The sequence below is a fragment of the Megalopta genalis genome, chromosome 5 (genome assembly GCF_051020955.1).
Source record: "Megalopta genalis isolate 19385.01 chromosome 5, iyMegGena1_principal, whole genome shotgun sequence".
NCBI classification, from domain to species: Eukaryota; Metazoa; Arthropoda; class Insecta; order Hymenoptera; family Halictidae; genus Megalopta; species Megalopta genalis.
This window is the reverse complement of record NC_135017.1, coordinates 17,657,632-17,679,361: the sequence shown is the minus strand read 5'-3', so window position 1 is coordinate 17,679,361 and position 21,730 is coordinate 17,657,632. Positions and strand designations below refer to the sequence as shown.

At 52.0% G+C, this 21,730-nt stretch overlaps 1 protein-coding gene across 6 annotated transcripts in view; it reads right to left on the bottom strand.

Moving 5' to 3' along the window:
* sff (BRSK family serine/threonine-protein kinase sugar-free frosting) overlaps nucleotides 1-21,730 on the bottom strand; it is a 40,892-nt gene that overhangs the window by 12,844 nt on the left and 6,318 nt on the right. For 3 of the 6 annotated variants that reach the window (XR_013033515.1, XR_004492066.2, XM_033482586.2), the window contains exons 2-12: nucleotides 10,054-10,234; nucleotides 9,734-9,874; nucleotides 8,596-8,746; nucleotides 7,805-8,020; nucleotides 6,797-6,996; nucleotides 6,053-6,283; nucleotides 5,402-5,718; nucleotides 3,159-3,310; nucleotides 2,352-2,504; nucleotides 2,087-2,261; nucleotides 881-1,110 (exon numbers count right to left, since the gene is read on the bottom strand). Coding sequence is in view for 4 of the 6 variants with exons in the window: in XM_033482586.2 (XP_033338477.2) it covers nucleotides 881-1,110; nucleotides 2,087-2,261; nucleotides 2,352-2,504; nucleotides 3,159-3,310; nucleotides 5,402-5,718; nucleotides 6,053-6,283; nucleotides 6,797-6,996; nucleotides 7,805-8,020; nucleotides 8,596-8,746; nucleotides 9,734-9,874; nucleotides 10,054-10,234 (2,147 nt within the window). In the remaining 2 variants the exon portion in view is untranslated. The remainder of the gene's footprint in view (nucleotides 1-880; nucleotides 1,111-2,086; nucleotides 2,262-2,351; nucleotides 2,505-3,158; nucleotides 3,311-5,401; nucleotides 5,719-6,052; nucleotides 6,284-6,796; nucleotides 6,997-7,804; nucleotides 8,021-8,595; nucleotides 8,747-9,733; nucleotides 9,875-10,053; nucleotides 10,235-21,730) is intronic. The other 3 variants (XM_033482589.2, XM_076522311.1, XM_033482588.2) reach the window with 2 other exon arrangements.

The following is a 21,730-nucleotide window of genomic DNA, read 5'->3' as shown; positions in this document are numbered from 1 at the left end:
AGCGTTCGAGTCCGAGCGGATTCGAGAGTTACGAATCCGTAACGTCTCTCCAATTGACGCTCGGATTGTGCACAGAAATGGGCAATTTGGGAAGAGGTGATACGATTGTTTCACCGAGCATAATATAATCGTATCTTCTCCTCCCAGATTCTCCACTTTTGTGCGCAATCTGAGCGTCGATTACGGAGAATTTCCTATACTTAGGCGACCGTGGTTCCCGCGAATGTGTTCGGAGCATCGTCCGGACCAGTTTGTAGACCATAGAATCACGTAGCAACGTTTTCAAATTCTTTCGATCTCTCCAGTGTCGCGAATCGAATCGTTTCCCCCGTAAACGCATAAAATCCGCACAGAATCCAAGAATAGTAGAGCAGCCGAGTAGAGCGCGTCGCGTACGAACCACCGCGAATTCATCGGTTGCATCTAGAAATTCGCGCGAGAAAATAATCGACGTTTTTTCCCCGAGAGGACCGCATCCTCCGGAAGTACGTTCCCTTGAGGTCCTTGCGTCGCTGTTCGTCGATCCACGCGAAGCCGACTAGATCGTGACTAGATTCGAGCATGTTGAACGATAGTTTCCGGCGTGTCGCGAGCTTTCTATGACTAAAAGCCGTTGCGCGAAGCGTATCCGGGTGCTTTCTACCTGTGCGTTTTACGTATGAAGGGAGCGTGTTTGCCGCGTGTATGCGTGCGCGGATGGAGAAGATGATGGAGCGAGGTGATCAGAGAGTCGCGGGACAACGATGAAACGAGAGAGAGAGAAAGAGAGAGAGAGAGAGAGAGAAAGAGAGAGAGAGTGATTCCGTCACCTTTCCGTACGCAGCATCCGCGAAGATCACGGTCGGCAATGAGATCTACGAGGAAGGAGATGATGCGCTACCTTGTTAAAACAGACTACCTGTCTGGTAGCTGGATGCGGGCTGAGGAAGAGCCGCTCGCTGGTGTCGCTGCCGCAGCTGGAGCTCTCGCTCATCTCGGTGGCGAACTTCCTCGAGGCCCTTGGACTCGGCGGCGCGGCTCTGCTCTGGCCCCCTAAGCTGATGCCGACGTTCCTCGAGCAGACCTGCGACTGGATGTGCTCGCAGACTCTCCTGAACCGGCGGATGTTACCTGGAACAGCAGAAGAAGAGAACCGAGAGTCGCCCGTGTAATTGGTTCGAGGCCGGTGTGCCGGCGCGTTCCCTCGCCTCGCAGATGCCGGCCGAGGCGGACGCGACGCGACGCGACGCCGGATGAAATATTCGCTCGTTAAGCCTGTCGGCGAGCGGCCGCGCGCCGTAAATCCGCTCGGAGCGAAAGCGAAACACGCCCGAAATTATACAACACGCGGCGCGTGCATGCGGACAAGACGCGAGCCTCCGCTTCCGCCAAGGTAACATCGATCTAGTTGCGCTTGGCCGGCTGCCAAGTGCCAGGCGCCGGCCACCACCTCGCGATCCGGCCCCCCTTCGGCCCCCCGTTCGAACACGAGGACCCCCCGTCCTTCGTCGCGGTCGCATTCCGCGGCGAGGAAAACAGATCCCACGACTTCTTTCGCCCGAAAACAATTCGATTCGATTTACGGACCACAGTAATGTCCCCCTTACCGACGCTCGGATTGTCCACGACAAATGGACAATTTGGGAAGAGGCGATACGATTGATTCGATTCTCGTGGCTCATTTTTTATAGTCACGAACAGCTGTAGAAACGAGCTGCGAGGCTCGAATAATCGTATCTGCTCTTTGCCCATTTTTCGTGGATCTTCAATGTCTCCCTAATTGACGCTCAGATTGGGAGACAGTAAGGGTTATATCAAGGTTATGTCAAGGTTAAATTATTATTCAACCTTAAATTTAACCTTCACATAATCTTGACGCTCAGATTGGGAGACAGCAAGGGAGACATCTCCTCGGTAAGGGAGACATTACTGGGGACAACCTGGGCGTCGATTAGAGAGACATTACTGTATCAACGATTCGTCAGATTTCCATGGCTTGGTAGCACGACCAGAGGTGGAATTGTTTTTAATCGCCGGTAAAACCGGCAGGAAATGAGACAAAGAAAAGAAAGAGGATATCGAAGATCGAGCGGGCTTCGAGACTCACCGCTGAGAAGAGTGAAGGTAATGGCGAACAGCGGCTCGTTCTGTTGCTTCGATATGGCACTGATGTCGACTTGAAAGCGGACTTGTCTCTGGAACATCGCCGGCGCCGTGCCTCCTCTCTTGTACTCGACTCGGAACGACATCGGCGAACTAACGCTGTGGGACAGCTCCGATATCTGGAACAGCCGATCTCCCGGTTTTTCTTTCTCGATTTCTCCCTCTCTCTCTCGTCGCGGCCGCTTTCGCGCCACCCTCCGTCCACTCACCGATAAAAAAGCGTGAATCAAGTCGGCTTTCACGCTGGCCAACACTTTCCCCTTGACGAGAACCGTGAACGTCTCGTCCTTCTCCGTGGTCATCAAGCTACCGAACCACGACTTCTTCGTCAGCTCCGGCGACGAGTCCGGGGTGAGGTGCACCTGCGAACACCGGAAACGGGCGCTTGCTTTTCGAATGCTTCGCGGATTCGTGAAACATTGTAATTTCGTTTCGTTGGCTTCGTTAGCGTCCGGGGTCTCTGATTCGAAAATAAATCGCTTTGCGAGCTATTGGTTTCGTCTCGATTAGGAGGCGATGTTAAAAATTGCTACATTATTCCCAAAAGTATTTCCACGTTATTAAAATTTGGATAGATTGTCAAAGTATAAGTAAATTATATAACTTATACTGTAAGTTACTACTTCTATTATTTGACAATCTATCAAAATTTTAATAACGTGGAAATTCTTTTGGGAATAGTGTAGCAATTCTTTTGTGTTATACTCTATAGTAAGTTATACTATAAGTAAATTATATAACTTATAGTATAACTTAATACTATGTTTATTTAAATTCTATTTCACATGTATCAAATAAAAACAATCGTACCAAATGGAAATACTGTAGCTAGAAACAAACGTCTTCGTTCTCGCGTTAAAATAGTCTCGAGTGCAAAGGGTTAATATATAAGAATCGGATCGAACGCATCGACGCATCGAACTTCGAGTCGAGATCTCGACAAGAAATTGGCGAGCCCTGCGTCGATGCGTCGCCCATCTCGATATTATATCTAAATCCGAGAATATTTGTCGTACCTCCTCGGTGCTGGTGAGCAATTTGCGCCGATGAAACCGCGGGCTGCCCAGGAACGAATTCTTGATGGTGGTCAGTCTCGATCTCCAGTGATGGGCGCCGGAACCGGCTCCGGTGTGCGGCGATCCCGGCGGTGTAACGCCGACCGCTACTACTGCGAATTCGAGGCTCTCTTTATCGTACACGTAGCTACTGGAACAACAGTCGCAGTCGCTGGTCCCCGGAGCAGCGAATGCAGCTTGCGACTGCGACTGCGACTGTAGCGGTGACTCGATAATTGTTGCGGTTTCCAGCTGGTTGAAACCGATCAACGATGATCGACCGTTTACGCTGGCAAACGGACAGCGCCGGTTAATCTTCGCGGCGTCCATCCCAATCCCGGGCTGATCGATTCGTCTCGATAATCGAAACCGTTTGCGAACGGAGATCACGATGCTGAACACGTATTTAGGACAAACGTGTACACGCCCGGATAATATGTCTTTGTACACGGATAAGCGCGTTCGACTAACGCTTCATTAGCCGGAAGCGTAGAACCCAGATCGCTGGATTAACGCGAAAATGACGGGTCACTGACTTTTTAATTTACGATTATTCGTATCGTAAAGATACGAGTTATATATATTCAATTTGTTCAAAATCGGAAGAAACGTCTTATCGCACCGAAACGGGTGCGTCGATCGAAGCGTTCGAGAGGCCGCGATTTCGTGGATTTTCACCGAGGACGAAGATCCGCGCGGGTAGCAAAGCGGCGAAGATAGAGGCGCGGGTCTTATTGTCTCGAATAAAGGGAACGTTTCCGCCGTTGTTTCCGTACCGCGAGGCACTCGAGCCGTTCCGGCAGAAAAAGAGAGACGCGGAGGTTTTCCCGTCGGAAGGGCGCGGAGCGGCAGCCGCGAGTGGGAGCGTTGTCGCGAGCGTTGGGTGCGTCGCGAGAGTTCGGCCACGTGTCTTTAACGACGGCTCGCACTCCGCACGCAGTGTGTGCTCGTTACGCTTTGAGGCCGTCGCGCGCGGAGGTCACTTGCATTTTTTAAAGGCGGCCCCGGCTAACAGCCGCCGCCCCTTCGGACACGAGATGAAACGGCCGGTGCTCAGACATCGGCGAGGGTCCCGATACGCCCGTAGCGACGAGCTTCTTCTCTTTTTCTCATCCTCGCGCGTTTAAACACGCTTCGGACACCTGCGCGCGAGACTCGGATCATCCGATTACAGTAACGTCTCTCTAATCGACGCTCGGATTGTCCGTAAAAATTGACAATTTTGGAAGAGCAGATACGATTGCTCGAGCCTTGTGGCGCGTTTTTTATGGTTATCGATCGTCGACGACTATATAAAAACGAGCAAGGCTCGAACAATCGTATCTCCGCTTCCCAGATTTTCCATTCTTCTGTACAATCTGAGCTGTAACGGGTTCGCGTCGGACCGGTCGGAATTGTCGGCCGCACGAATTAATCCTCCGACGTCGCGTACACTTTCGGAAATTGGAAAGTTCATCCTTTCCACCCGAATGGCGACTCCAAGACGCCATTAAAAATTGCTATGTCACGTTTCAAAATAATTTGATCAATCAAATTTGTTCACATTTGAAGGACTATTGAAAAGATCGATACAATGCGCTAGGTTATACAAAATGGAGATACAGTGGGTCGGAGAAACTCCGTTAAATTACGCGTTAATTTGGCTTCGAGTGCAAAGGGTTAACTCTTTGTCCGGTACGACAACGGCGGCGCGTTTATGCGATTTCGACGAGGTTCGCCGGCTCTCCGTCTTATCGGTAACCCGTTCGAATGTTCGCCTATTACCGGCTACCGATCGCGGGGTCGCGACTCTTTCAGGATCGGCGAGCTTTCATCGGGACGGGGTTTGGGGCACGGTAATGGGAATGAAAGGCACGGTAACCGGGGTCGTAGCCTAGACGGCATTGAAACGCGATCGTATTGCTCGCGGCGAGCCCGATACCGAGTTCGTATTTTCGCCGGAGTCATTGTCTCGCCGAGGACAAATTCCATTATCGCGGAAGCGACGGTCCGATTCAACGGCCCCGACGCGACGTCTCTCCATTTGGAACGCGTCGAATCGAGTCCCGCCGCCTATCACCGCGCCCCTTGCGCAACGCGGTTTCACCCGCGAATTGGAACGAACGTCGCGTTCAATCCGCGCCGCGTTGCATCGGATCCGCGCGCCTATCGGGCCCGAAGGATTAAAAAAGCGTCGCGATCGCGACGGATCGAGGATGACTCACCTTGCTGGACGTCGTTGATCTCGATTCCCACATTGGGCAGAGTTGGGACCGGCGCCGCGACCGCCGGATGCGTCGAGTTCCCGTTGCCCGCCGCGCTGCTCACCGCCGACAGCCTGTGAGGACTTCCGGTCTGGCCGATGTGCGAGCTCGGAGGTGCCCGATGAGGACTCAGCAGCCCGGCGACCGCGTTCGGGGCGTGCAGCGGCGAGCTGCCCGGCGTGGACGCGTGCGAGTGGGACGCGTGCGGCGCGTGGGCCGCGTGGGACGCGTGCGTGTGGCACCCTGCGCTCGGCGAGCGACGCGCGTGATGCCTCGTGCTGCGACACACATACCAACACACCCCCGTTATCGACTGGCGCGCTGGACCCACCGGTCGACTTTTGTTAGAGCCTCGGGCGCTTATCGGTTATTCCGTAATTATCGAGATTTTCACCGATAAAGCCCGCCCGCTTTTAGATTACTTTTTACGCATCGAACGATCTCCGTCGGAGCAGCCGCGGTGATTAGCGTATTTCTCCGATCATTTCTCTCGCGAGACCGGAGAATTTCTTCCTTCCTTCTCGCGTGTTTTTCCTCGTTTACTTTCGCTCGAAGAGCGACTTTCGACTCGACTCCGATGGACACCGGGCACGCGATCCGGTTCAAACTCACCTGGACTGTCTCCGCGGGGTCAGCGGAGACCCGTGGCTGATCTCGCCGAGATTCAGGGCCGTGCTGCCGTTCACCCGACACGTGTCCACCCGTTTCCTCGGCGGGTCGGCCTCCAGCTGGCTCACGGAGCCCCTGACGCCGCCCCGCATCACCTCAAGCTCGTCCTCGCACGCCGGTCTTCTCCGCTTTCGCTCCAGCAGCAGGAAGTAGATCACCTTCTCCGTGTTGTGGCTGCGGAATAGGGCGAATCGTTCGATAAACGGATCGATGAAACCTTGTCTTCGCGCGCGAGGAATCTCGGACTCGACCGTGTCTTCGATTCGTTCGGGACTCTCGTAAGGGATAATCGTTTCGAAGGTAGCATCGCGAGGGTCTCCGGACACGCATTCCTTATTTACTCTTGGCTTATCGATTTATAGGCGTTATTGCGACGTTAAAGAACATAGTCCGTTCAGTCTGCGAGGTTTCCACACGGCCGCGAGAGATTAGGTTTTCTGTGATGCAGCTGTCGGCATTGTCCGAGGTCTTTGGCTCGGAAGGAGCGCGAGAGAACCGGTCGTCGATCAGCGGGGTAGCTTAATCGGTTAGCGATAGAATTATTGGAAATTTCTGACTAGAACGTTTTTTCAGTATCAGGGATTGCAAAAGGAAAAATACGACACTGGTCGTTTTGACTGGTTTGGTAGTTCTAGTTCCGAATTCGTCAGGGAAAGCGATCGTTCTCCGTCGCCTAGGACGTCTTACTTGGGGCTGAGGAGTTCCTGGATCAGTTTGTCCCGTTCCTTGAAGCAGCCCAGGCTCGCAATCGCCTGCAACACGTCGGGATCGATCGCATCCACGGACGGAATAACGTGCGTCTGCACCACGTCCATCATGGACAGCTCGAGCTCCAGCTCGCCCTTGCCCGCCGCTGTCACCCACACGTGCCTGTTTATTTCCGCCAGCTGTGGGAGTCGATTCGGTCAGGATTTATCGGTCGGGCTGCGCTCTCTCCGATCGGACCTCGATCGGATCTCGATCGGGTTCTGATCGGGGACTGTTCGAGCCGGCAGGGTCTCGACACCGAAATGTATAAATACCGAAATCGAGATAGTGGATATCTATAAGACTAGAGACTATATGGATTTATATATGGATATCTATAAGACTAAGGTGGATTTTAACACTAGATTTCCGGAGCGCAGCGAACAGCTCTGTTTTCAATTAGTTTGCAAAAGCAACGACAAGACTTTTCTCCTAATTTTTAACGAGTGTTGTTTTAATATTTGCCGTGTACATTGAACAAATAACTCGCGAACGTATCTTTACGATCTGAACAGCCGGAAATTGAAAAATTAACGACCCGCCATTTTGACGGGTTCCCTAAACTTGGAGCGTTAATTCGACACGTTTGGTCCAATTTTACAATCGTTTTAAGAGGCGACCACCCCGTGTACATTCACGATCGTACAGAGTACTATAGCCTAATATAAAAATATCGTTCTATTTTGGTATAATAAAATGTAGCGTAACTGCAGTCGCGAGAAAGGATCGGCGAAACCGCGCGTATGAAATATACGAACGCACAGACCGACTTCGATGTCGTAGAAATTCTGCGTATCGATTCCATAAAATAATACGTACTGGTTCTATAAATCTGTGTTAAAAGATACTCGAGAAATTACGCCCCGTAACAGGGACACCGATCAAACCCGTTTCACCGCGTATCTCCGATTTCGGCGGAGGTCCTTGGCGCCGATCGCGATCGCTTACCGTCAACCTTTTGTCCGGATCGACCTCGATCATCCCCTTGAGCAGATTCTGACACTCGGGCGGCACGAAGTGCGGTATGTAGAACACGCCTCGTTTCACCTTCTCGAGCAGCTTCCTCAAGTTGTCGTCGTCGAACGGCAACGCGCCTACCAGAAGCGCGTACAGTATCACCCCGCACGACCAGACGTCCGCCTTCCTGCCGTCGTACTTCTCGCCCTGGGAACAACCAATCGTGTCGCATTTTTCTCAACTCCTTCCACCTTAATTAAATTCCTGAGCCGGGGATTCGGCTCGCAGCGGGCGAGACCATAACTCTTCCTCCCCCGGTTTTAATACGTCCCGAGAACGAGAACCGCGCTCGCCTTGAAGCGCCGCCTTTGCTCATCGACTCCTCGCGTCCCCGGCGCCCGGCCGCCGTCCATTTTTAACCCTTGCCGAATGGTCGAGCGATTTCTTTGTCGAATAGAAAGAAACACGGCTAAATTCTTGAGCAAATTTGTCGGACAGTTGCGCGAAGTTTCCTGGAAATTGGCGCGAACCGGTCGCCGGGGTTCCCTCGTTGGCGAGAGAAAAGAGCGATCGCCGGCGTATCGGAGCCGAAGATCCTCGCTACGCCTCGGATTCCCGCGAGATTATCGACCAGAAGGCAATTTCCTCGCGGCGGATTACGGTAATCTCGGACTCCGAGGCGAAGCAAGGCGAAGCGAGGCAAAGCGAGGCGAAGAACGGGGAGGAGGCGTTCGAGGAAACGGGTGTGCTCGCGGACAGAGCGATCTCGAGGCGAATCTTACTCGAATAACTTCGGGACAGGCGTAATGAGGAGATCCGCAGCTGGTTTCCAGCATGGAGCCGGCCGGTTGCAACGACGCCATCCCAAAGTCCGCGATCTTAATGTTATTCTTCTCGTCCAATAACAAATTTTCAGGCTTCAAATCTCTATGACTGTGAACGAAGAAGCAGAGACTCGGTTAGTTTCGGGGAGGGGTACGGGGGTGGGAAGGCGATTGCCCTAATTCGGGTCACTCGAGCCGGCCAGAACGGTCGCGTGGCCCGTGGGTTCCGGGCTCGGCTAATTTGAATGAAGGATCGATCCGGGCCAATGTTCCACGGTGTCCCTGCCGCTAAATTAGCTCCGTTTCTCTATTTATTCGATTGGGGCGGGTCTCCCCTCGTTTTTCTCTATCTCTCTCGCCCCGCGCCGGCCGTTATCGAGTCGTTTAGCGCCTCGCGAAATTAACCGGAAGGAATTTCGGGGCCTAAGCTCCGGCCTCCGGGGTTTCCAATAGCGAAGGTCGCCGCGCGGATTAAGTTTGCCGATGGATTTAGCCGGCGACAAGCCACGCTCCGGGGAAACTCGATGGATCATGTTCCCTCGTAACGGCACCTAAGCGCTCCGCGGTTTATCTCGGCGAGGAGCCGGCCGAAACTTTTCGCGGGCCAACCCATCCGAGGAACGAGCGACGCGACCCTATGAATTATAGAGCCAGCCGATCCTCTTTTATGCACGAGAATCGTTCGACCGAGTCGTTCCGGCCGTGCTCGAGCGACCGAGAGGTCTCTTTCTTTCCTCGCGCGCTCTATTTTTCAGCGGCATTTAACCCCTTCGCATCCTTACTCGCGATTGCGGCGCCCGCGCGGAATTGATTCCACTTCGTTGTTCAGCACCGAATTGACTTACGTCGAGCGATTAGAATACGGTAAAGTGTGCTCTTTCTTGTAGACATAATCAAGATGTTGTATAATTATCGCGGCGGGCTGTTTATCACGCGCGGATAAAGATTGAGAGGAAATGTCACAAAGGAACGGCGTTGTCCGTCGAATGACGCGAAAGGGCTAATAGCTTCAAGTCTCACAGCTTTAAGTCTCGCTGACAAATTTAGTCTACACGTTTCGGCGGGAACAGTGAATTATTAGGGGAGATGTACTCACCATATACTATGACTATGGCAAAAATCTAACGCGGAAATGATTTGTCGAAAAAATCTCCTCGCTTCCTTCGGCGTTAGTCTACCCTTTTTCACTAAATAGTCGAAAAGCTCCCCGCCCGAGACGTGTTCCAGAACAAGGTATCTGAAACGGAAGAAAAGCGCAGCTTCAGTCGAAAAGCTGGCGCGTGTCCGTGTTTTCCCGGGAGTTTTCGCCGGCACCGAAAGCTCCTCGCTTCCGTTATCTTTTGTAAACGAGCGCGCATTGGTCAGAGAATATAAGCCGAGCATAATGATTTCCCGGGGAATATAAATTGTACTCACAGGTATTTCTTATTCTCGTACACGTCCGACAGGCCGAGCACGTGAGGATGGTCGATCAACTTCATGATCGCGATCTCCCGCTCCACCTTCATCAACACCGACTCCGACAGCTTCTCCCTGTTGATGATCTTGATCGCCACCTTCTTGCCCAACACGCAGTGTACCCCAAGCTTGACCAATCCTGCGGCAAACGACAGAGAAAAAGATCGTTTTTTAGAAGAGCAACCGAATCTTTTCTAGGGAAAGATTCAAACAGATCGTGTGAAACCAAGTTAGACATACGAAAAAATTGAACCGTGTATTTCGCTGTTCGCCGTGCTGTTTATCACATCATTGACAAAAGATCTTCGACGATGATCTCGCAAATAATTATTCTAGAAGGATTCGTCGCGAGCGTCCATCAATTTTCCAGCGCGAGAGGCGACGCTTCGACTGCCTCAAAGTTAAGTTAATAGCCTCGAGAATTTCATAAGGTTAAAGTGCTTCGCTTAAACGAATTCAATCTGAGACGTTGAGTTAGATAGCATCGATCTCGCGCGAGAATAATTATATTAAAATTAGGGAGAGACGCGCTAGTCCGAAAGTTTAAAAACATCTTCGATCTATTCCCCTTAACCGTTCGAGTCCCAAGCAGCGCGATCGCGCTGTTCAGATCTTGCGTCGCGATCGAACTTTAGCGACGCGCGTACATCGCGTAGCTGCTTCTTTTCATTTTTTTTCTTTTCGTTTCGCTTGTCAATCTTGACGAGCGCTGTCGCGCCGCTTGGTTCCCTTCGCAATCAATTAAGACAAGCGCTATCATCACGCTGTTCGGCATTTTTCGACCGTGTTTTCCGAATAATCCCTGAGAACTCGAACGGTTAAACAAGGCACGCTCCGTGGTTCTGGTTCGCGAGCGTTCGCTGCATGCCGCTTATTAAAAACCGGACGTCCCTTTAATCTAAATAAAAAGAGCGCTATTTGCGGGGCGAAACGGATCGATGCGGCAGCGCGTCGAAGATTGAAAATCGCGACGGTGGAACAGAGGGAATTAAGAGCTCGACACAGAAGCCATCGCGACGGAGATTAAGGGTGGTGTTAAAATAGGAAGAGAAAACCGATGTTTTGTTTATCTGCGCCGGCTCTCGTTGAACGGACTTTAGTTCTCCTCCGGCTCCGCGGAGGGTATTGTTCTCCCGACGAGGTAATTTTACCCGGCTCGATCGAAGCGAACAACGAGCCGCCCGCGACTGTTTGCCCGTCGGCCGTGTTTCGTAGGTCCCGCGGCACGGACGAGAACCATTGAATCACTGCGGAGCCAAGTAGCGCACAGTCGCTTTTAGTCGGACAATCCTCGCGAGAGACAGGAGAACGTTTCGAACGCACGTAGACGCGGCGTGCTCGCCGCGCACCGTTCGAATTGGGTCGCGCCACTTAATTGGAAGTCCTTGTGCAGACAGAGAGAGAGAGAGAGAGAGAGGATCTCGTCCTATTCGAGCTGGATCAGCGCAGCCGTCATTAAATTTTCTAATCTGGCTAACAAACCTGGCAGCCGAATCGAGCGAGTCGAACAACTATGTAAGTAGTCACGCCCGGTCATTTCGCAACGCTCTCCTACGTCTCCCTTTTCTTTCACCGTCGTGCTTCTCCTCTCTGCCAACGAGAACAATGCCCGTTTATTCGCAATTACGATCGCAGCTTTATCGCGTTTTCCAACTGGCTTCGAAGCGACCTTTGTCGCGCCGATCGTTCTCCGCGTTTCTCGTATCGATGCGCCGCGAATCGCGCGATTATACGCGGCCGCAAAGCGATTCGCTTTTTTCACGGCGAGAGAGATTCGCGAGCGAAGAATAACTCGCTCGAATCTCATTCGCGACGATAGTCCCGGGTGTTAAGTACTGTTAAGCGAACTGTAAGGCTCTCGAATAATCATATCTGCCCTTCCCAAATTCTCCATTTTTGAGGACAATCTGAGCGTCGATTGGAGAGACATTGCTTGCGTCAAATGGAGAGACGTTACGGATTCCGTATTCAATTCTTGCGGCTCATTTTTATGGTCACGATTTCTCAACAACTATAAAAACGAGCCGCAAGGCTCGAATAATCGTATCCGCCCTTCCCAAATTGTCCATTTTTCTGCACAATCCGAGCGTCGGTTAGGGAGACATTACCGTACTTCGACGCCGCTCAATGGAGCTGTTATCGCGGCGCGATCCGCGTCGGATATCGACGAGTATTAAAGGCGACCGTGTCTCAGTTTCGCGGTCGCAACTTCGCTAATTCCATTGTTACGTTCGCGCCGTGACGAGGAAAGTTTCGCGACGCAGGGCCGACGACGGGGGGCCAAGAAAATGGACGCGTTACACGAGCCGGGACATGTTTGAGCTGCCGGAGATCCTTCCCCGAGGTCTAAGTGACTCTTCGGGCACGCCGGCAAAGTGTACACACTTCTGCCGCCACGACGGGCAAACAGCCTGGCAAACACAGCGGTTTCGCTCGGGTTGCTCTCGGCTCCCAGCCTCCTGCTAAGTCGCGGAAACTCGACGACGATCGGCGATCGTCGCGATCCTAACGTCCCTAATCCGGTCCGATCGAGCCGACCAGCCGCGACGAGATCCATCGAGACCCTCGATAAGGGACTTTCGAGGCCTTTGATACGTCCCGGAGCCCTTGTTCCGCGCCGATGGCTTCGCCTAACTCGTGGCACCACGGGCCAACCCGGTCACCCATTTCGGAATCGAACGGTGCGATGGAAATCAAAAGTTGCGGCGGATCGTTCGTTCCTCGTTTAAACGGTTAGCTGTGTTTCGCGAGTATACTCGTCAGAAGTGGCGGTATATTCTGTGTCATGACGAGTATACTCGTCAGGGAGAAGTGGCGGTATTCTGTGTCACGACGAGTATACTCGTCGTGCGTAAAAAGTAGCGACCATTGGCTATTTAAATTGCAATTTTCAACGATGCCGTGCAAGAGCACCAACGTTATACTTAGCGAATACTAAAGGCGTCCGATACGTGTTTTTTTAATAAGAACTACAGGCCTGAGTTCACTTGGACATCTTACGATTTTTATTGTAACTCGAATCAAGCTCGAATCGAGAAATTTATTCGATCGTTCCCGACGAAAGTGGCTCCGCGATACCAAAAATGTTCAAACAAAGAATGTGCAAATAATGCCACGGTAGGTTCAGTGTTGACAAAAACCTTCGATCTATCGACAACCTTGCAAACAATCGATTCGGAACGGTTCGTCACGTGCTAACGATATTATCGTCTGCAGCGCGAGGGATCGACGAAACGAACAGCGCCCGGGACAAATTTCTCTGCCTTGATTCGCAGTTCGTCGAGCGTTTCTAGTTCCCAATTGACCGGACTGGCGCGAGCCAATAGGCACCAGTTATTTCCGAGGAAGCGTCGATCGTGAAATCGCATTCAGAGCCGAGCGACCGACGATACACTAAATATAAACGAACGCGTGTTCGAATATTCTTTCCCGATGGGCGTCATCGGACACACGTGCGTCGCTTATCGAGCATGTTCAATTACGTGTCGCGTCTCTCTCTCTCTCTCTCTCTCTCTCTCTCTCTCGCTCTCTCAGCGCCCACTCATTTCTATTGAAATGCCGGTGCGTGTCGATAGACTCGATTTGTGCGCCGCATCTCTGTCGCGTGAAAAACCGTGACAACGCGAGGCCGCGAGACGCGCCGCAAAAATCGTGGAACGGTGTGGGTGTATGGATGTCTCGATCATCTGACGCGGCATCTGTTTTATTTTATTTCACATTATTCGACCGGCGTTTGCGCGGACTTTGTACAAAAGGGTGCCGACGATCGTCGCCGAGACTTTGTCTGATATTTTTTACTAATTCACGCGTTGCTTTCGCGAACAGCGTCCGTTTCGCAGAATCGAATGAAATATTTCCTGCGTTCCATGTTCTCTGCGGAATCGCTCCTCTCGACGGACACATCGAGAGAATTTAGAAAAATATATCAATATATTATAATATATTTTATATTTTTATTATAAGTTATTGAAAAAAGAACGGAGAACATGCTATTTAATTAATATTCCCTGCACTCGACGAAGACGATTTTTATTTCGCATAAAAATCCGCGATCCAGTCGTCGAGGCGTTAATTCGGTTGGAGTTGTATAACAGGTGATACCGGTGAAAACATCGTTAATAAGGTGTTCTAAGGGAACGATTGATGAAACGAAGCAACGAGTAAACTCGTATTTCGGGGTTCCGAGCACGTTTCGATGGACGACGGTGTGCGAGGACGGGGGCAACGGACCGGCTCGGAGTTTCGGCGTGGAGCCGCGCGCATAGAAAAAGGGGCAGGTGAACTCGCTCTCGTTCGAAGTGAAGCGGAAACTCGTCGGGACCGGTTCGAAACGTTTCGAGCCCTCAATTACCGCTGTTTCTCCGCGTATTTACCCACTCGAGATATCAAACGGCCGCGGCCGCGGCGTCGCCGGTCGCTCGGGAACTGTTCCGCAGGGCGCATAATTAATCCGCGAGCGCGCTCTCGTTCGTGAAATCAGTTTCTCAGCCCTGGAGATACTGATATTAAATACTCGTTAGGAGCGACGAGTGGCTCGTGCCGCGGCCGCGTCGCCCGCGCCGCGTTTTTTCCTTTCCTTTTTTTCTCAAATTGCGCCCGCCACTCCCGCTCAACGACCTCCAAGTGTCCACGAGTGTTTTCCACGGTTTCGTGGCCGGGATAGTCCGAAGGGACGAATTTGCAATTTTCTTTGTCGCCGAGCGGAGCACTGGCTCGGTCGATCCTCGGGCTCTCGCCTCGCCTCGCCTCGCCTCTCGGCCTTCGTGACTATCGACCCCCTTCCAGCCCCACCGGTTTTCAAAGTTACGGCCCCGCTGCGCGCACAAAGTCGTGCTCAGTTGCGAAATCAACTTCTACCCGCGAGGAAAGATTCCTTTCCGCCCACGCGACACGTTCGTCTCGGTTTTCATGCTCGAGGGACGCGACGGGATAAGGTTTCGAACGTCCTTGGACTGTTCCGGATGCACGTCGACGGGCGGATACGGCAGAAGCAGTACGAAGACGTGATCTTTTCGCGGCGCGTTCATCTTTTTCGAGGCTACAGTAATGTCTCCCTTACTGACGCTCGGATTGTTCACTGAAATAGACGATTTTGGGAAAGGAGATACGATTGTTCGAGCCTCGTTTTTTATAGTCACGAATTGTTACCAGCTATAACAAACGAGCTGCAAGGCTCGAATAATCGTATCTGCTTTTCCCCAGATTGTCCACGAAGAGTGGACAATCTGAGCGTCAATTAGAGAGACATTACTGTACATCGAACCCCGTTAATGTTCAAATACTTCTCAAGACGCGATAACGTTTTTCTAGAACTGAATTGAACGGCTTGAACTTTGTTTACACGATGGTTTCCTTTATAACAGATTACTTTACAGTAGATTAGCGTAACTATTTAACCAGCATACGGCTGACGAAGCAGCGAAAACGTCGAACTCCATCTCGAAGATTCCGAACTCGTGTTTTCTCGGTCGCGCGAAGTTCTGTCGAAGAAATAGACGAGCGTGTCCGAGTTCCGGGGAATCGAGGGCCGCTAATTTGCGAGCGAAGCGTACACCGATAAATCCACGGTAGCCAAGAGAGAGAGAGAGGGAGAGAAGTCCGCAGTTTTCGGACCGTTTGAAAAGTTGAGATTTAGGGGCGTCGCGGGGCCGTCGGCAACGACGCGCCGTGCCGGCGAAAACGAGGAAATATGACGGAACAGATCGGCGAGGGCGGAAGGAACAGAGAGCCGAGAGGAAAGCAGAATTTATAGCGGCGGCTAAATTGGCTTAAACCGGAGCAAATCGGGCCGCGGTCGGCTCGAGAACGCCGTCGCTTCGCGTCGAGACGACGGCGACGTCTTTATTCGGTCCGCTTAAAAAGCAGACGTCGCGGGCCTCGCCCTTCGCTTCCCTTTATCCGGCTCCCCCCGTCGCCCCTCTGCTGGGAGCAGATGACCAAGTATAAAACGATAGAGAAACGAAGGAGAAGGAGTGGGCGGATGACAAAAGAATCCGGGCGGTCGTTGCAGCGTCGATGGCGCGGAAGAATCGAGCGCCCTTCGACAATTAATTAATCGAATGCCCTTTCCGCGGGCCCGCTTCCACGATTTTCCCGGTGATTACTATTCCTCTTCCAATTTATCGAGCATTTCATAACGCTCGAGACGGCTCGCCTTTGTTCCCCCGTAAATACACGCCGGTGCGTTCGTTACGACGGCATTCGACGACGCTAATAGACGGCGATTTCGACGAGACCCGCCGACCCGTTGTCCGCTAAATTGTTTCACTTTTACGGAACCTCGGAAACCTCACCCCCTGCCACCGATCATTCTCTTCGGCCTTTGATCCTGCGGAGGATTTCGCGACGAAGTCGACGACTGAAAACTGATCGATTCTCGATCCCTCGTATTTAGCGGGGAGTATATTTGTATGCGTGAAAAATCGAGGAAGAATTTCAGCGAATAAAACCGTTTTTTACAGGGACGTTTAACGCATCTGGAAGCAGCAGTTTGGCTCGCGGTTCGAACGGCGCGCCGTGCAGGGAAGTCGAAGCGATGCCCCGCGTTGAAATAATTCTCCGCGAAACGGCTTGGCTTCCGGTGAAATCGAGAACGGCTGTGGGAACCGGCGAGGGGAATCGGAAATTCGTATTTCGGAATTTCGGCGAGGAAAGTGTCGGTGGCCGACGGGTGGCCGACTGGCCGGCGCTGTGCTCGGCCGACGAATCGACGAACGGGAATTACATTAGCCCCGCCATAGGGACGCGTTAAAGTGCACTTTCCCTAACGACTCGCATCACGCACGATTTACCGACATCGACGGCAGACAATCCCCCCTCGTGAAAATCAATCTATCGCGAGTTTACATTTCGTGCGTTCCGTTACGCCGGTGACCCTAACGACGCGCGGCTTCCAACAGCTCCGACACCGTGTTTCCCATGGTGAAATTACGCACGCTCGCGCGTAACACCGTTTACCGGCGCGACTTGTAATTTTCGGAATCGACGGGCACCGTTCCTTCTAATTCTCGAGCATCGGCAAACCGTTTGCAGGCGTTCCCGCGAGCAGCGAAAGAAATCGTTCCCTCGGGGGGATGGGAAACCGGCGAGATTTCTTCGCGTGTCCGACCATCGTGCGCCGTTTCCACTTGCCGGCGCAGACTTTGATCGTTCGCTCTCCGTTGATATCGTTAGCCTCGTTAATCGCGTTATTCCTGTTGCAAAGGGGAGAAAGCAGATTGCGTAATAGAAATGGAGGTTCGACGGTCGATCTTGAAAATGCACGAGATAGGAGTCAGGCGTCCCGGCACGAGCACGCGTGTACATGCAATAACTTCTCGCTAATTTTCCTCGTACCAGAGATAAATTTCTACCTCGTTTTTATAATTGTCTATCGTTGACAACTGTAAAAAACGAGGTACAAGCCTCGATCAATCGTATCTCCTCTTCCCAAATTGTCCACTTTTGTTCGCAAGCTGAAGGAAAATTGCGGAGAATTTACTGCAATTCGTTCGTTGAACGGACGATTAAAAAGTATTGTCAAAAATGTCGCACGTTATTAATAATCAACGCACGTTGATCGTTTTTAGAGCTTGGTAGGTTCGGCGTGAAAGACGGAATAGCGTGAACTCCCGACTATAGCGTACACTTTTCACAGAAAAATAAATCCCCGTGGACATCGGAAAAGCTTCCGAAGGAGCGTCGCGTTCGCGTCGTAAAAGCGGGAAAAAGTTTAAGATAGAAAAATGAACGAAAATCCGGTTCCGAGTCGAGGCAGACAGGATGAACCATCGTAATTGGCGCAGAGATTGTCGCCGGGTAAAAAGAGGAGCGTCGGACACGCGATTAGCAGTCCTAATTACGCGGCTCCTATCTTATTCCCCGCGGCGGTAATTAGGCGCGTCGGTACAGTCGGGCGTATCTTTTCGTCGAATGGTTACGCTTGTGCTTAATAGCCGGTGATTCTACGATATGGAACGGAGAAGCCCCGTTGATATCACGGCGACGAACGTCCCGACGCGTCGCGCCGCGCCGCGACCAGTGATCCTACATCCGTCGAATCTGTGTCAAACCATCGATCATCCGCGCTCGTTATCGCGCCGCTGAATTTTTCCGCGTCGGCGAGGGAACGCCGAGCACGGGGCGACGATTATCGACCGATCGACCGCGCGCGTGCCGACGCGAGTCGACCCTTCAATCAACTTAATTAGCGCGGACTCGAAATCGAAATTCCATCGAGTCCCGACGAAATTCCAAATTAAAAAAGCATCGTCTGCTCTCTCTTGACGCCGCGCGAAAATTCGCTCCCGCCTTTCGAGTTCGCCCTCGCGCGACCGGAACCACTCGATTCGATTTATTCGGCAGCGAACGAGGTCAATCCAATACCGCGGCCAGAGATTATATCTTATTTAATATTTCCCTTATGCAATCGGCTCTGTTTTTGCAACGCCTCCCACTCCCGCGCGCAACAATTTCCGAACGAACCGCACCGACTTCCGAGTTTCCCTCGGACTCCTTAGAGACTTCGTTACAACTTCTCGCGACTCTCGTTGTCCCCTTTACCATTATCTCTGCGATTACAACGGTCGGAACCTTTCCGATTGCTGGAATTTCTCGGGAAAAAATATTAGTGCAAATATTCGTGCTTGACGCAGATCGCTGTTAGAGATCTTACCGGAGATACGAAGGCATCTATCTGCTGTTCCATCGATTCGTCATTCAAGACTACGAATTATTATGCGAATAAGAATAATCTTCCAAGACGCGATTAAGATCGGAAATGAAGTAAAAATAGCTTTTTTCGAAGAATTCGAGCAAGTCGGAAATTTCTATTCGAAACGAGGCGAGTCTTGCTTCGCGAAAATAACGGAGCAATCCCCAGACGCCGTTCCACGCCGGGTCGACGATCCGCATGTCACTATGCAAATGCGTTTACGGAAATCCCTTTTTCGTATGCGGCCATGGCCGCGGCCCTGTTCGCCGCCGGAATCGAATTATATCGCGATATTTCGCGGATTCCGCGCTCCGTCGAATTCCCTCGAAATTCGGGGCCTGGCCCCGTGGGCCGCCGCTGTCCGCCGCTGTCCGCCGCTTGTCGCCCGAATTATCGCCAAACTGCGAGCTCCGTTGCCGTCGTTTTTCGAAAAGGTTCGAATTACTCCGCGCGGAATCGATGGGCGCAGACATGCGCTTTTCGCGCGGCGAACAATTGCTCGAGTTCGAGCAATCCGGCGAAACGAATGTTGCCGAACGCAATTCCGCGAGAAGAGCGAACTATCGAACGATGTCCTCGATTTATTATTTCACGGGGATCCACCCCGTCGCTCGTATACACCGCCGGCTCGTCAACGTAACATCCCCCCGTACATAAAATCTGCGGTTATCGGTCCGGCGGCGGAGTTCGCCGTAAACTCGGCAAGCGGAATATCAAATCGAGAGCTCCACCGGACCCGTAAAGTTGCCGAGTTCGAGATACGCGGTGCCCGTTGCCGACGGTTGTTGCGATCGTTACGAGGAACAGAGAGACGCGGAAACGTCTGGCGAACCGCTTCCATGGACGGTTCACGATCGTTAAAACGGCTGACCGAAATAACGTCGGCAACGTGCGACGCTCCGTTCGGGCCCGGGACGGCGATGTTTCGATGCGAGCGTACGCGTGTGGCGATGCTCGCGACACGGTTCGACCAGCTTTTCCTGTTATCGGCACCGAATTCGGGGGAGGGAAGGCGGAAAAGCCGGAAAACGCAGGCGAGAATCAAAGCCAACGCGAGACAACGGCGCGGCTCGCCGTCCAATTTCTCGCTTTGTCCCGCGCGGCTGCGATCTCGCAAGGATTTTTGGCAGCCGAAGTAGGTTGTGGCGTCTTCATGGGGCAGAGTTGGCTGGCTGGCAGAATTTCAGAACGACTCCAGTCCGAACTTTCCAGTCGTCCCGGTCTCGCCAGCCTCGAAATGCCGGTCCGCGCCAGCGCGCGGACCAAGATCGTCCGTTCGCAAAAATTCCGGCCGTGCAGCTTACCCGGAAACGCGGCCGCGCCGAAACGCATTTGCATCCGCATTTGCATCGACATCCGAGCGTCCCGGCGAACACGGTTGTCAGCGAAGCCAGCTGCTGGCCCGAGCAACAGAATTTCCAGACGGCGGAGGTGCAACGGCTTCGTCAATTTCCACGTTGCGTCAACAAACTACTCTCTTCCCCCAGCAGCCGATTCCCGTCGATATTCGATCGTGTTCGCGAAGAATATCCGTATGTGCATGGATAATGCAGCTGCGCGACGAGCAGAGCGAAATTGTCGCGCGACTCGTTAAGCGAACCGAAGGGTGGCGCCTATTTTTCGACTTTCTATTTATTAGGTCGTTTAATAAGTCGGTTCCGACACCTGGGAGAGGCGAAGGGAAATTACGTGAACTCGAAGCGATGGCTCGGATGAATTTTCAGATGCGTTCTCGTGGGACTGTTTCTATAGAATTTAGCTGAAATGAAAGCTGGAAGCGTCTACTTTCAAACGGGCTAGATTAGATTGCAATGGAACGACGGGGTCGTTGAGAAAAATTGAAAGGAATCGACCTCTGACGTCGTGGCGTTTACAAGATTTCAAAGGCAAAGTTCAGATGGATTTTACGATACGTTCCTGTTGAGATATTTGTACGAAACTCGGCTGAAATGAAAGCTGCAAGTGTCTACTTTAAGACAGGCTAGATGAGATTGCAATGGAATAACGAGATCATTTAGAGAAATTGAAAGGAACCGAGCTCCGACATCGTGGAGATTACAAGATTTCAAAGGAAAAGTTCAGATGGATTTTACGATACGTTCCTGTTGAGCTATTTCTACGAAACTCGGCTTAAATGAAAGCTGGAAGTGTCTACTTTAAGATAGGATAGTTTAGACTGAAATTGTATAACATGTAATTGTATAATATACACTTGTTCGCGTCGACGACTGCTCGGCGCTGTTATTTTCTTACAGGAAAACGCGAACGGAATTGTTAAGCAACCTAATATTTTCTCCACTCTTAAAGTCCAATATTTAACTAAATATTTTCACTGGGCGCGCAAGATCAAAAGAATCTGCCCCAAAAAATATCGAACCCCTGTAGCCAAGGATCGCTACTCTAAGCTCGGGCGGACGTATCGAAGTATCGGAGAAGTCGTCGACGATTCGACGAAAAGATGGAAATTCGCGCGACTCGGAATAATGGAGGAGGAGCGAGAGGTCGAACGAAGCTTGAAAGAGCCGCCGATCCGATTAACCTTCTCGGTGCAGGCTATTTTCGCGCCGAAGGTCCGCCCGTAACGGATACCGGAAAAGGATCCTCGTGAATCTTTTCGGAGGTCGTCCGGCTTTATTTCCGTGGAACCGCGTTTGCCCACGGTGGATTTATTCCGATTATCGTAACCGTAACAGGAAGCCTGCGCCGTGAACCAGAGGCAACGGGTTCGCTCGAGTGCGTTTAACCCGGAGAGACGAGATGAGACGAGACGAGACGGCCGTCTGTTTACGCGATCCTCTCCTCGATCGAAGAACTCGCATCAAATATTTAACCCCCGGAAACTTTTATTTCCGACCCAGCAGTTTCATTCTCCGCCTTCGGCTCCTCGAATCGGACGGCCTACCGCGATTTCACCGGTTCCGAAAGCAGAAATACAGTAACGTC